Raw genomic sequence first — 15,495 nt, 5'->3', positions numbered from 1 at the left:
TATATATATAGATACTCTTTATACAGTAAGAATCCTGGTAGAGCTTCGCTGACAAGGCTGTTTTTCAATAGCTACAGTTTACCCAACAAAGCCTAGCTACTGTATCTGCCTCTCCCGTAGCCCCTCGCTAACGGATACTCCATTGCAGAAGGCCATAGCTAGCCAGTTTTCAATTAGCATTTTATAGAAGCGTTTGCCGGGGGTCGCCCAAAGGAACACATGAGGACCTGGAATAGGGCTATGGTCATCTATCATCGTTACTCATCTATTGCTACCCTGGACCAAAACAGTTGTTGTTAAAATAGGAGAGTTAGATAGTAGGATACGAAAATACGTACACACTTGGTTGCTCTTCCGCTTCGCGTAGAGAAAAGATCCGCGGAACTGTTAATCAAAAAAGAACAAAGATTGAATGCTGGTGGATTAAAAAAGGAGTGTTGCAATATTCGAAGAGTAACTTATGGTGTCTCGTTCTGCGGGCCTAATTTCACCACCAGTTAAATTATCAAGCGTCTGTCAGCGTTGCCTGTATAACTTAGCGTAAGCCATCGACATTCTGAACGAGAAGAGAAAAACTGGAAGGAACTGAAAGCAGGCGAAGTTCAACTTCATTGTTTAACCAGTACTCTCAATTGGTACCAGGTAGCATAGTCCTGCAGCGGGTCATACACACTGAAGCAGGTCAACAAATGTGTAGTGTTTCTAATGAACGCACATAGGAAAAAAGTTTCATCTATTACTTTTTAATGTATAGCTTTCCATTAACCTGCTAACTAAACCTTCGATGGACTAATGCGGAACGCATGTTACGCTTTAGATCGTATCAGTCTAAATGTGCCAGAAAACCACCAGGTGGCAATGCCGTAAAGTAGTACAGCAATAGAACGACAAAGCGTCCATACACTTCAACACTGTGTATAGTAGAACGACTTCGAAAAAGCGGTAATGGCGACAACAATTGTAGGTGGTACAATGTAAGTAAACCGACACAGACAGTGAATGTTCCTATTTATGGGAATTCGATGTTGAGAACAGCGAAAGTTGCGACAAGCGCTTATTGGTGCGCGTGTATAGTCCGAACCCCAAACGATCAGTCGAACGATCAGTCGGGGATGCTTACCAATTTTGCTTTCAAGTAGCTTCTACTACTACGCATAATCTCTTCACTAGAATAGACAACAGTGTAAATGTATGTAAAATAAAGTTATTAGCTCGTTTGTATTGACTATTGCTATTAGATCATTGTTTTTGTTATCGTCGTTTACGCGGTCTCTTTGCCATAATCATAGGTGTATCACACACACGCGAGTTTGATCGATCGTGATTCAAATTAATGATAGGTAGACCAATATCCTTAATATACCGTTGTCGTACGTAAGTTAGAACGTCAGCAGCAAAAATAGTTGTTTATGTTCCGCCGCCCGCAATCGGCGTCACGCTTTTCATCAGTGTTGGAGTCACACGATTTTCCAGCGTCGATTAGCTGCTTTCGTCCAGTACGTTCTGCTAGCGAGCGATCATGGAAATATACGAGTGGAGTAATACGACACAAACGTTTCCAAGGAAAAGGATGCAACGTGAGGACACAAACGCGGCGGGGCGGCAGCGGTTCTAGAAAAAATAAAGCAGACTGCCGTCGTTGGAAAGAATTGAAGTATTGAAAGTATAAAGCAAAATGATGTTCAATAGCTAGCTAAATGACGTGTGGCTAGATAGGCGACAAATACTGAGAAATAAAGAACGAAACTACACGAACAAATAGAATTTTTAATGCGGCCACTACATCTGTCGTGCCACAGGAAAAATGCCGCAGGGATACGCGGATCGATTAGCGACGACGGGACGGGGATGGGACAAAGGTCACGAAAACAGGGAGGCACTAGTTGTTAACGGAAGAAGGGTTTTTCCTCTAAGGGCGAAGGAAAAATCCTAATAAAGATGAGTGGACCGTACGTGGAGTTAAGGGAAACTGAAGCAAAAAAGAACGCAATGAGAGACAAAGGGCAAAGATGAGGACACCGACAGAGCAAATATTTGTTATAATTGCTGGGAGAGATTCGAGAGTATCCGCAAAAACGGTCCTACTCTTAAGAATACAGATAAAAGTCGACTAGCTTAAGGGATGAAACACTGCTTTTTCAGCCCATACTTAGCGAAGTACTAGGAAATCTGTTGATCTGAGGTTTTGTGTTGCCTCATTCGACCCACTCGCCTATTTACCAGCGATTTTGGTGCACCCCCGAGTCGCCACCATGATTAAGCACCAATGATATCTCGGAAGTCGGTTATTTTAAGGAAAGTAACTAAACGAAGGGTCCTTTTACACTAACTGGTTCAGCCACCATGACATCTACCTGATGAGTTTTTTACGTTCTGCTCATTTTTCCGTCCGTTCTACTATTGCTGTTAGAGTTATGTTCACATTTCCTTTTGTATAAGAAATGAGATTCGTATATTTTTTACAATATATCATGTAGCTCTTATCTAAAAATCATCTATGCGTCTCAGTCGTCATCGGTTTCTTTATTTGAAATAATCTGCATATATTGTCTACGTGGGTGAGTGTGCCCCTCTTCTGTGTGTAAGTGTTTATACGCCTTTAGATGGTGAGGCAGGCACCGAATAGTTATCGCAAACGCTCTCACACATTCAAAAAGACTCACTTAAGTGAGAGAAAAAAAGCAGGAAGGAAAGAGACCATAGAGATGAAACAGTTTGTCCTCCTCCTACGATCACGGGATGTCCCGCGACGTCATTTTCATTATTTATGTTAAGAGTGGGCTTATAGTCCTATTTTGGTCTCATTCTCGTCTTCGCCTTCATCATTCTACTCATCTGCCAAGGACGACTAGTGGCAATGACTGGCCTCTGAACGGAGCAATTCTGGCCGAGCTTGAGCCGAAGCTGATGAGCTAAACCTTACTTTTCTACGGTAAGACTTACTGCAGTTTCGGCACTCTTCATTTGTTGGCCTGCGGCCGCCGCCATCACTGACAGGCTTGCTGTCATCACTCCCAACGGGCTCGTTGTTGCTTAATATCATCTCGTCATCCGTTTTGTCTCCTTTTTCTCCTTGTTGACAGCCAGCAAGAACCGTAGCAGAGGATATGGAGGGGACTGGATGTTGTAGGATAGGAAGAAGTGCTACCACATGAAAGCCTCGTGCGTTAAAGGTCGCACGCGGCTTTCGGAAAGCTCACGGTTTTCGGGCAAGAGAAGGGAGGCGGGCAAGCCAAGAATATAGGTCAGTCCTGGCCAAAAGCAATTAGTTGTTATAATAGCTTCCCTGCCCCCACATCGATCACTTCATGCCACCATCATGCCGATGTTCCAGTGGTTCTGCATTGCATAAAGCAAAGCCAAGCAAAGTTAAAGCGACCCAACTCGACCTTCGCTTTAACCTAACTCGGCGAATAGAATTTAAATTCCAGCGAATCGCTCAGGCGTAGATAGAAAATACCGAAGCAAAAGGACTCAGGTCGACGCAGGGACAAGATAGTGATTGTGAGAAGCGAAGAACATCACCACAGAAAAAGAAAACGAAGAAGCGAAGTCGCACAATAGCCTGTGCTTATTCGAAAGATTTCTTGCCACTTGCAACTTGTTAGAAGTAAGCCGCGAATGGTAACGGCGTCAACGAGGTTTTACTGCGGCCGTATAGCAAAATTTTAAAAATTTGACCCCTGCTATAGCCGAAGCGGCAATAGCAGTAGGAACGCCAACGAAGGCCAACAATTTTTAAGTTGATCGCCATCGGGGAAACTTTAGTAGTCGTTCGACGACCAGATCATTCACAAGCGGCCAATATGAATAGCAGCAAAACAATAATAATATTCCTAGGAGGTATATATTATCTTCGTGCACGTTCGGACGATACATCGATCTATTTAAGCGGTAAGAAAGCAATATTTATGGCTCGTTTTGTTCACTCGTAGCTAAGCAATTGCTATATCAGCTTCATTTGATATTATATCTGAACCTGAACCATAAACTTCTATATAAGAACTTCGAAGGTATATTGTGTATCTTGATCCTGCATCAAGTTAAATGCGCGCATTTGTGGAGTTTTTTCATGCTGCTGTTTCTCTAAGGCTGTCTTATTTTTTAACAGTGGTAATAATAGTACGACAGGAACCACCGAAACTTCGTAATAATTTTCGATGTATGTAAAAATCTCGAGCTCCACACACACACACCGATGTACTATACCATCTTTCGAATAATTCTTTTTGCAATCCAAGATGCACGCGGCTTTTGAGAGTGACTGGTGAACGGGACACTGATGTACTGTAGGCTTTTCTTCGTGCCCTTAAGCCCACTCTAGCAGCGGTAGCAGAAGCAGCGCTGTTGATAATTAGGTCTCGATTCGCTTAGCAGAGATGGACTAAAACCCATCCAAGATCCAGTTTGCAGAGCCGAACTTGTATGGCCGTCTTGAGTCCACGTCCAGTTACTCTTCGGTCGGTCCCTGCTAATATCTCGTTACTTCTGTCCTTTCTATTTTCCTGCAGTCCTCTGTTCTAAAGACGGCTGGCCTCGTTCGTCGCTTCTTTATTGAATAAGGACGACACCATCCATCTTATGGTTCGTAGCAGGCACGAAACGCAACTCTTGCTTTAATCCCACATCCGCGCACATTACAACTGAGCGGGACGATACGTGATCATGCACTCAGTCCAGCGATAGCGGCGGAAGCGACGGATGCAGCAATGGCTGCTGTGTCCGTCCTTGTATTTCCCTCTACGTTGCCTTGCCAGGCCAGTGATGGAGCTAGCAAAAACAGTCCTAAAGTTGCTGTTGCTACACCCTCTCGTCGTGTTCTTCTACTTATTTAAGGTCAGCAACACTTGTAGTAGACGGTCTACCTAACTTTACCAATCCGAAAAGTTACGTCGAAGCTTGTGACTTCAAGGAGCAGGTTAGTCAGGAGACTGCCTGTCGTTCGATTGTTCATTTTTCCGTACGATTCGGCATCAATAGTCATGCCGTTCCTTTACTTCTACGTCGTCCTTGCCGTCGTATGCCTATTAACTGAGCCAGATCTAAGCTTGCTTTGCCGATATCGGCCTTCCGAGGGGTCTTCGCATCTCCAACTTTTGCCTGCGTTTTCGAAGTCTTCCCTGTCTGAAAAAGAGCAAAAAGGATCGACGAACAAACGGCGAAGAGCTCCTCCTGTGCACGTTTTAACCTTGAAGAACGTGCGGAGAGTGATAAGGCCGGCCTGTTTGCCTGGCTGGCTTGCTTTGGAAAGGGTTTCCTCGGGTTGGACGAAGTGAGTTTGCTGGCGCCAGACGCTCCGGCGCCATGGTGTCGGTTGACTGAAATCGTCCTCTTTATCGCTTTTTTGAAAAACTTAGGGTAGATAGCGATCGGCAAACCAGTTAGTGATATAGGCTGTTCTACGATATTTTCTGTTTATGACGTTGACTTCCGCTGGGGTTGTCCGGCCATTCCTTTTGGATAGGAACGACGTTCATGACCTCGACCATAGTAGGACCTATCGGTCTTTTGCGTGTATGGCATCGACGACATCAAACAAAAGTGCAAACAATAGCAACATCATGACACAAACATTCGCGACCGAGCACACGAACTGTGTATCTCACAACAGTCGTTTTTCTAGCCATCTATTATAGACAATTGCTTAAGCATGTACGTATGATGAAAAATCAAGGCATTGTATGTAGACACATATAATAGTTACCATCAAATTTTAGCAGAATATCTTGAACACATAGAATATATATGCCCAATGGTACCGATAAGCGTTGCTTCAAATTGGTAGATCCTGTGATGGCAATAGCCTATTACAAGGCAATAACCTACTGCGTAGTCACTATTATAGTAACTTGGAAAACCCTTTTTGTTATAACTTTATTCACTACAGTTAATTCATATTTAATGGCAAGCAGAACTGCAGTTTGTTGTCTCACGCAACATTACTACATATCTCCGACAAGACAAAATAACGAAAAAAATTTACGTCGTCTCCACCGTTTTTTGTGTAGCAGTCTATAAAATAGTAGACTGCATAGTAGTAAGGATTGTACTCAAGGCACACATAACGCGCACTACCACAATTACTACCCTTTTTCGCCGATATGGAAAAAAGGGGCGGTAGGACGGATGAAACGGCGAAAGCAAAAAGTCGGTAGCCTCATAGCAACGTTCTTCGTAAATCACCCCCTTCTATCCGACCTTCTGTAGCCGTCGAAATTGCTTGCAACGGTCGAGTGGGGAGGAGCGATGTCGTTCTTCATTACCGTCATGAAATGGACAAATTAACAACGTAAGTTCTTTATTTATTTTCCACTTCAAATAGCGGAGAAGTAGACGGCTTGCACATTAAGCTACATAGTTCTTACTTCTACTATATATATATATATATATATATATATATATATATATATATATATATATAAGAAGGCACGCGAATACAACATACTGAACGCCTAAATAAAAATCACAAGAGCCAAATCATATTTGATGTGCCTTTGTTGTAACGTACGATCGTTAACTTAGCTTTAGAAAGGTTCTGCGGATAGAAAATCTATAATGTTCATGCGGGTGTTAATGTTTGAATTAACTTGTAACATATACCATCTGGCCGTTTGGGGTTTGGTGGATGCAATATAATTCTTGCTTTTATTGCAATTAAGTCGGGCGTATAATAAATGTTTAAGTGTTCGTGTATCTTGTTTTTGTCCGCGTATGGTATTAAACCGACATTTGACTTATCAGCTTCAAGAAAGCTTGTTTTAGGCATCTGACAAAACAAGCAGTATTGCAGTAACCTCTGTAGTAACCCAGTACGACCGAACTCCTGACGGCAATGCTGGTTATGATGCTATTGGGACGTACACGAAGGTCGACCCATACGCAGAATGAGCTCTGCAATTGACTGGGTTCGCTTGCTATTACATGCCAATTCACTTAATGGACCATTAACCTGGTACGACGCCCTTTGCTCTTATGAAGGCAGCAGCTTCATCCCGTACCCGACTATTAGCGACTCCGTACCGTCAAGTACGGTAGTCTTCCCTTTCCAGAGAAAAAGAAAGGGATTAATATTGCGCGTGAGCTGCTACTGCAAAATGATGTTCATAGCTGCTTCCCCAAGTTTCTTCTTTCCATTCGCACCTCCTATTCGCTGTGCGGGCTAGGTCTGAAAAGGCGAAACCTTTCTTTTTAGGGCAGAGGCAGTTATTGAGGCTTTGCAGGGCTGCAGTTGTATGTCGAAAAACCACTGAGAGCTAACGGTTGCCAATTAGATGACATGAAGGGTGTCGAGGAAAGATAGTAGGAATGGAACTCACAGACTCTCCTCTTCCTGCTCTCGCGGGCGCTGAACTGCTCGTAATGGTGACCGCCTCTGCTTACACTCATGGGCCGGAAAATTGCCATTGACTTATAAAAGCTTAACTCACCATGTATCGCCGCCAGTCAAACGGTTATCCGGTACGTCTTCTATTTGACTATATGCTTTAGCGTTTTCGCCTTGGTGCAATAATTGGCCAGGGTGTAGAAGCCGACCGGACTATTTCTTCCGTTCTATCTATTAGAGTTTTAGCGATTTATAATTTCTAGTCTGATCTTCGCTCTGCTTTTCTAACTTTTTCTGGTGCAGCCCGCTAACTTCGTCGTCGTCGTCATCGGCCGTTTGATTCCAGAGTCAACTCGCAAGGTCAAACGCCTGAACAACCCGACTAGGCTTCGTACACATGGTAAGAACACGTAGCGGTATGACCATCGAACAAGTTTACGGGTGCATCGGCCATCAAACATTTTTTTACGCAGTATATTTGTAGGTTAGAAAACAGCGCCATTTCCTTAAGCCGACGCCAACCAGAAAGACTAGGGCGAAAAGGGCATACATAGCACCACAGAATTAAGGGACAAATTCCCCGTTTACCCCTACCGGAGAATTCGTGGTCAAACAGCACAACTCTGTGCGTTGACGTTATGCATATTCTCTTGTCGCAAATTTAAAGCAGAGCGCACGCTGTGGTAATATAGCTTGCCTGTAGACAATGTCCAACGTTTTAAAACGAATATTAGACCCATGTGACACATACCCAGATTTTTGTCAATGCCTAGTTATCGTTAAAACTACCTTTTGAGTGTAAAAAGTGTCCAACTCGATTTTGATAATCCCAGCACTTCAAGCTGTCGCATTTATAAACCGATAGAGGGTAGGTCATTATATCTTTATTAAAATGAAGATCGAGAAGTTTGGTCTCAGAGCTGGTCTAAGAACGAGAAGTTTGGAAGTCAATAGTTGACCATAGTAATTTAAACGTTACCATGCACTATAAACCATAAATATTTACCACAATATAATCAGTCATTGTGATACCACCAAGAACGAGAAGAAGGTTGAAATTTCAAGGCTTTGTTTTCTCGCTTCAGATCCAAATCGATTATCGACTGATTAGTTCAACTACAGATATATTGTATCCTGTTGATTCAGGCATAATTCTTCAGGTAGCTCCTCTGCTTTTGCTTTGAAGTCCTACCGTTCCCTTTGTCGCTGGTTCTACTCCAATAACTTCGGGCGTAAGCATGCATCGATACGCATTCCCCATTTCAGAATCTGTATTCTATTTTGACTCAGCTTCCGCCAATTCCCCAAGGCCTGGATGGCCTTCCCTATATCGGTAAGGTCAAATAAATTTAAATCGCCTCTACTGACCCTGCTTGTGTTTGACGGTAGAAGCAAATTAAAACCTGTGCAGGGCTCATGCCATATCTCAGTCTAGTGAACAGCAAGAAGCAAAAGCAATTGAACAGCCACATAAATAATTGCACTTTGGGATGCGGACGACCCCGAGTGAGCGACCATGACCAGAAAGACACTGCCCAAATTTCTCTCGACTTTCACCAGCTTCTGTTGTCATGCTATCCAGCTACGGTCTGTGTTTTTAGACTTTTCTTTAGCTTTAGAGCACGTCGAGGTTTCGTGATAAAGAATAAACGGTTCGCCCAAATGCAGACTAAACATGATTTTGCAATATTAAGTCGAGTGTCCTACCGTACATTGTATAATAGGTATCATTAGTCCATGCTTAGTAATGCATACAGACATTTACTAAACAGCAAAGTTTACTTTTTTTTTTTTTTTTTTGGCAAGCTAAGAAGTTGCTTGACTTTATCGGCCTATTTAAACGGGTATGATTGAAACTTTTTCAAACTTGAGTTTCTAAAGAGCGGCATTTATACATGCACATGTTCATATCCTTAATATAACCACTAAAAGCCGGTATATATATTCCTTCCGTATCTTCAAACTCGTACCTTTTTGATTTCTTAGCCCTCAACGTTTTTTTCGCACCATCGCCCCATCCATACTCACACCATGCTTCAACTTTTTTTTCATTCGTTTCTAATCCCACGTAATTTCTGCGCATCTGGATCTAATTACGTTTCATCTTGCCTTTTGCCATTTACTCTTGATCTTTTGTTTTCTCATTGCGAATTCCCTAATTCGACAATGACCAACCGACTGGATCCTATATGTTGCCAGACTGACCTCTGCTAGACTCATCTATTAGATTCTTCCCTGCATGATGCTCTGTAATACGCCGGACTTATTCCCGTGCCACGTAACCCTCGACTCCAGCTTGCTACAAAATTTTGTTAACTTCTAATGGATCTGCGTACAATATTCGAACGACCAGTTTTATCTTCATGAGTCCTGAAATTCGGACTGAAGTACAATCACCACCTGTCTTATATAATTGTAGAATTTTACTTACGCGCCTTCCAACCTTCACGTGCACTTCGATATGCACGGTATGGTCTCTGTTCTGTTGACAGACTTGCCTGTGAGCTGTTCGTTCATATGCAAGGACTCACCATTCGAGTGTATTGGTGCTCTCCATTATAAAATAATGTTTGACAGAATTGTGCCTCCAGTTAGTCCTACGGTAGAGTATCGACCATGTGGACGCATGGAGGCTAAACTAGGTTAAATGATGTTTTAGAAGCGCAAAAATGATAAGGAGGCTGAAAGTAATCAATGCTAAGGACGTCGATGCTCCGATGAATGTGGAGTCAATATGACTTGTCGCGGATTTACTACATACTGAAGCCCGTAATTAAAATATACATTTTGTATTGTTGCATAGTGGACTTTATACTATACATTTAGACTGCATAGCCATTACGCATAAAGCCCTATAAACTTTTGGGCTTATTAATACGGCAGCGAAGTTTTAAAATAGTATTATAATCAAAATCACAGCATTAGTTGGCAACCTACTCGATTGCCAAAAGTCGCCAAAAAAAAAATCATAATCCCGCCGCGTTCTTGGTACAGACCACGAAATTGGCCACTATCAGATATTTATACACTAGGTTGTCCAGAAAGTGTTGGCTGTTTAAGCTAAACATGTTTTATATTTTAAGATAATATTACTGAACTAGATCTTCAATGCGATTTTTCCTTTTAGACCATAACTCTATCACTCTAGAACTTGTGTAGTTTCTGGGGGGGAAAAAAAACAACTGTAACATGTGATAGTTGCAGCCAGCCCTCCATTGAAACTGCGCGAACACGATTGAGCGAACTTCACAGAGACCGAAACGTACAATAAGCTGACGGAACAAAATTCGGATGTTAAAACGGATGCATACAAATTTCCCATTGAAGTTCTCTCGTGTTTTTCCGGCTGGCTAAAGATGCGTATGATCTGTCATTGTCATGACCGAAAACAAGTCCTCTTCTGTTCACTGCTTACAATCGCTCTTTTTATTGGTGGTTGTTGGCAGTAAAAATTCGAACTCAATGTGTCTTCAGGCAGGAGCGGTTAAAAATGAATGATTACTTTCGAACCTCACCAAATACGTGGCATCACCTCTTCTCTGGTGTCAATCTGGACTTTGTTACAAATTGTAAAACTCGTTTTCTTTAAATCGTTATCGTAGGTGGTTTACTTTTCAACAGCCGTCATCAGCCATTGATTTCATTCAATCTCCAAGTTTGGCAGACAGAAAAATGATCGAGTAGATTCATGTGGCATACAAAGATCAAACTTTTTTTTATAACCAGCCTTTTCAAAATGGTGTTTTATAGGGGGAGATTAAGTTTGTTCGCGATGTTCCTCGATCTTCGTAATAGTTTCAACAACTTCTTCCACTACGAGAAGCATCGAACGGAAGTGACCGAAGTATTTTCGGACCGCTTTTGTCAATGGGCTTGAATAATGTTTCAGCTCCTTTTTTTTACTGTCATAAAATTGAAAAATGTAACGATTTTCTACAGAAACTTCAGTCATCTCCAATACACCCTATCCTAAGCCTGAATAAAGGCCATTCCAACGATTTTCTTCTGCACACTTAAAAATTCGGATTGCCAATGATAAAACGCCAAGTTGACGCAGGCGATAGGAGACTTCAGAGCCATCTATCCGGTCAATACGTTTCCGACAACCTAGAAGAGAGTAAATAAGCACGTCTTCGTAAACTTAGCTCTCCCTGCAGATATACCGTTAAAAATGAATGGACGAACGTTATTCGTTAAGAACGTTTCCACGACTCTTATAATCGCCCGGTAGACTTTGCTTTCTACATATCTAAAGGTTCTTGAAATACATAAGATGTTATGATCTTCACTCAGAGATCACAGATAGTTCACATATACCCTATGCAGTCCGTACGACACGCATAGCAAAACAAAAAAATAGTATATATCATGCAGTCAGCTCTGCGTAACCGCCCAGTGTGGGATGTTTCGCCAGAACGCCATCCTGACTGTACACCAGTAGAGTTAACCAGGGTGCTTTTTATATTTAGTTGTCGAAGAAGTATTGAGTTGTGTTGATCTTGTTTGATAACTGAGATTCTTTGCGCTGAGTTGTAGCAGATGTGTTGAGATTTGTTGTGGGATGTTTGGGCATCAGAGGATGGCGTGCTTAAAGTAAGGTTCCAGGAAAGTTCGCTTTAATTGGACTTTTATTGCAATAAAAACACAGACGCCGTCCCGATTCATGAAGAAGATGCTGCTGCTGCTGCTGCTGCTGCTGTTCATGGTGAATATCGGAGGAATCGATCCAAAGTTAGTTCATTTTCGCTCTGTAGATGTAAAGGATGCTCACTTGCAGGACTGCGAAGGACCCAGAGGTTAGTAGCCGCGATACCGTCGAAAAAATAAACATCGGCGGCAAAAAAAGAACTATTTAGAAAAAGCTGGCTATGGAAAAGCTCGAACTAATGCAAAAAAAGATCTTCGATCTCCACAGAAACAGATTTGAGACTTTACAGAATCTCGACGAAATCAAGCTATCTATAGAGGGGTTGATTACGGCTGATGCAACGTACGACCATACTGTGCAAGCGAAGAAAAAAAATAAAAAAACGTGTGCTATACAATCCGGGACGAAGCAAATCGATAAGGAGCGCTAGTACGTGTTCGGTGGCACTGATAACAAATCGTGTATTATGAATTGCTGTTGGCTGGAAAAAACTATGTACTGCCAACAACTGCTAATAGTATAACAACAAATCATAGAAAAACATCGACTGGGGCTAGTGAACGGAAAGGGCATCGTTCTGTACTATTATGACAATGGCTGTATTTTTTGCTACCCAACAAAAATTGAGAGAACCTGAATCGAAAGCTTTAATGTATATGCACTATAACCCGAGTCTTGCACCATCAGACACGATGGTTATTCGTTCCGATCTGTGCAGAACACCTTTAATAGTGTTATATAGTTTTAGTGAAGAGATGCAGGAATCATCGGTTACAACTTTTCGCTCAGGAACGACAGAAGTCTGACATAGTTAAGATTATGGTATTAACAGAATCATTCCAGAAGTTAATTGACCAAAACGATAGATGTCTAGTCTAATAATATTGTTTCAGAATCGTTCTTTCGATAGCTCAATATTCGGCCAGACAGCAGCTGCTGCCAAAATCCAGATCGCTCAGACTGTATATACGAACGCTGGTCTTCTACTTCAGCATTAAAAAATGTCACGCTTGACATCTACGGACCTGACGAGGCTTTCTCCTCCGTACGGACACCAAGTGACTCGCGTAAAAGTCCTTCTAAAAGGCCATTCATGTCACATTAGGTAATGCTGGTAGCGAGCGCCTCTGCGCATTGCCCGCCTGCTCCAAACGTAACTTTGGTCACATCTTGCTTTTTCTTACGGGTCTTTGTTGTCATCATTATTACTGTTAATACAGATGGGGAGCAGCTTACAAGGGTGAAGTATGGTTTAACTTTCTATGTGTGCGTTTAAGTACGCAGGCGTATTCTGCAGCTGCTCTTCCATATGGGGCGGTATACATGTAAAATTCGTTTGTTTGTGATACTCACCTTTGGAACACCTCCTTGCCGGATGTCGTTTACTTGAGAGAGCTCTAACACCTGGCCGTCTTTCCCTTCACTTTTCCAGAATATGAAAAAGCCATATTCGTCAACTCGGAACAACGCGTTCTGTTCTACAACGATTTGTTCTTTCTCCTGCAAACACAATACGAAACAAACGCAAGGAACGAAAGTACTATTACTACATAGAGCGCAACACAAACCTACATCACAACATCAAAGTGGTATATATGTATTATTTACACCGTCCTATATATATATATATATATAATCAGCGTCAATTTTGATTTCTCGTGACGAGCACGCGTTTCTCATATGCTACTCATGATATACCCTATCGATCTCTATCAAGAGCAAAACAGCAAACTTGTCACGTCCCTTTTGAAATCTGTAGAGTAAACAACTACAATAAAGTCTGCTAACTAATCTTTCCATGCTCGACTCACTTCCACCAAGATGAGAAATTTAATTTTGGTCGACGGTCTACAGTATTGCCAGTTTTTATGCGGTTTTTTTTTTATGACCTTTATGACGCAGTCCGAATGGTTGTCGGTAGTATTTAGATTTGGAAAGAGTCACTTCACCAAACTGACTGAACAAGCCATTTTCGATACGTGTAGGATTTTGGCACAAAAAGTCAAGACCGTTTCAAAACGGAGCATATCTTTTTCCCTTAGTTACTTTGAAACGGTCTTGGCATTTCGACTGTCCAGATAAGCGTCAACAATTTAAACTTTTACGCTTTTTCGTACCTTTTGAACTTTTTGGCCGCTCTGAGCCCTGGCATTTTTCAGACCTCGGGGCCGTCGAAAAGTTAGCTTTGTTGAAATTTTTCCTATGTAACGTATTCGAGTTACACTTCAACAAAGTCACACTTGCAAATCTTGCTTGATACACAGTTACTATTAAAATGTCACTCGGAGATTAGAGAACGATTAGCCAGTGTTTTACGTCCAGTTGTGATTTCAGCGTATAATAGCTATATTGAATAAACATGACTGCCAACAATGATACCTCTAACATATCTAAAGAAATTTTGTTGAAAGATTTGTTTTTGTTTTAGAAAAAAGAAGCCCAAGTGAAGTTCTCAATTTATATGCACCACTCTGCATATACTTGGCTTAACAGTCAAAGTGTTTAGAAATAGCAAGAGATACTAATCAATTATAATGACATAAAGCAGGTTTAACTGCCCAACACACATGTAGCAGGGGTACCTGGACTTTTGCCCGTCTCAGTATACTGGCCGAAATAATGAGCGGTCGACGACTGATGTCACGTTTAATTTTCGAGCGAGCAAAATCTATGTGAAGTTTATAACCACATCAGGCGCGACACGTCTTCTCAGAAACATATTTATGGTTCTGTTGCTCTGCCCTCATTTAATGAACGTATTCATAAATATGTTAGAAATCTTTCAATGGCCTAGAAAATGTATTCATTTAATTAACCAGATGGAGCGGAGATTTGGTACTTTACTTTAATCGTTTTCCGATGGATGACGCTGTCCTTTTTGCTATAAGCTGGCTGAAACGTTATTATATATTAAGCAGGACAAACTTGATGCGGGGGCGGCCGCCCATAGTCACAGTCGCACGTCAAGCACCGTAACTAAAGTTACTGATATTAGATGAGGGTGATGACTGTTTGGCTGGCAAGCACCATAAATCGTTGGTTGTACGAACCTGTTTCCTAGGTTCTTCTTCCCTCTTAGGACAGCGGTACTGAAAAAGATGGACTGCTCAGTTTATGTATTTACTGTATATTCCGTTTCTAGCTGCTGAGTTTTATTTATAAGAGCGTGTTGCTTCAACTGCGGCTATCTGAAAGACATTGCGCCCAACTGCACAAGACCACTGGGCTCCTTTGAGTCGTATCACGGCGGTTCATGCTGCTCGTATGGCAGCGGTTATTGCTTCTCGACTGCTGCCAGATAACGTAACTGCCGACTCACTGGGGCAACCGGTTACAGGGTTAAGTCCGAGGCTTGAAGTTAAACCACAGCGAAAACCCTGGCGTTTTTATGATCCCACTGCCATAACAACAAAAACCCGACAGAGCGCGAGTAATGGCCAGTCTTTGCAAGAATAATATAATAGTTAGGTACAAATGGAGATAGTCGAAGGAGGGTTTAAGTTGATCCTGCTGCGGCTTCTGG

The 15,495-nt window shown here is 42.0% G+C and overlaps 2 protein-coding genes across 22 annotated transcripts in view; one reads left to right on the top strand and one right to left on the bottom strand.

The window, feature by feature from the left end:
* Positions 1 to 15,495, bottom strand: part of norpA (no receptor potential A) — a 197,520-nt gene that overhangs the window by 109,001 nt on the left and 73,024 nt on the right. For all 14 annotated transcript variants that reach the window (XM_086979121.1, XM_086979101.1, XM_086979105.1 and 11 more), the window contains one exon: positions 13,326 to 13,472. In XM_086979121.1, the coding sequence (XP_086835247.1) occupies positions 13,326 to 13,472 (147 nt within the window). The remainder of the gene's footprint in view (positions 1 to 13,325; positions 13,473 to 15,495) is intronic.
* Positions 7,149 to 15,495, top strand: part of LOC147758032 (uncharacterized) — a 40,348-nt gene continuing 32,001 nt past the window's right edge. For 5 of the 8 annotated variants that reach the window (XM_086979134.1, XM_086979133.1, XM_086979135.1 and 2 more), the window contains exons 1-2: positions 7,149 to 7,458; positions 7,628 to 7,724. In XM_086979134.1, the coding sequence (XP_086835260.1) occupies positions 7,429 to 7,458; positions 7,628 to 7,724 (127 nt within the window). In that variant the 5' untranslated portion in view covers positions 7,149 to 7,428. Of the gene's footprint in view, positions 7,459 to 7,627; positions 7,725 to 11,972; positions 12,121 to 12,865; positions 13,078 to 13,404; positions 13,770 to 15,495 lie in introns of those variants that run through there. The other 3 variants (XR_015320312.1, XR_015320313.1, XM_086979132.1) reach the window with 3 other exon arrangements.

Source organism: Varroa destructor, unplaced genomic scaffold (genome assembly GCF_002443255.2).
Source record: "Varroa destructor unplaced genomic scaffold, Vdes_3.0 BEIS01000002.1, whole genome shotgun sequence".
Classification (NCBI taxonomy): domain Eukaryota; kingdom Metazoa; phylum Arthropoda; class Arachnida; order Mesostigmata; family Varroidae; genus Varroa; species Varroa destructor.
Note: the sequence above shows the minus strand (reverse complement) of the source record. Positions and strands in the feature narration are given on the sequence as shown.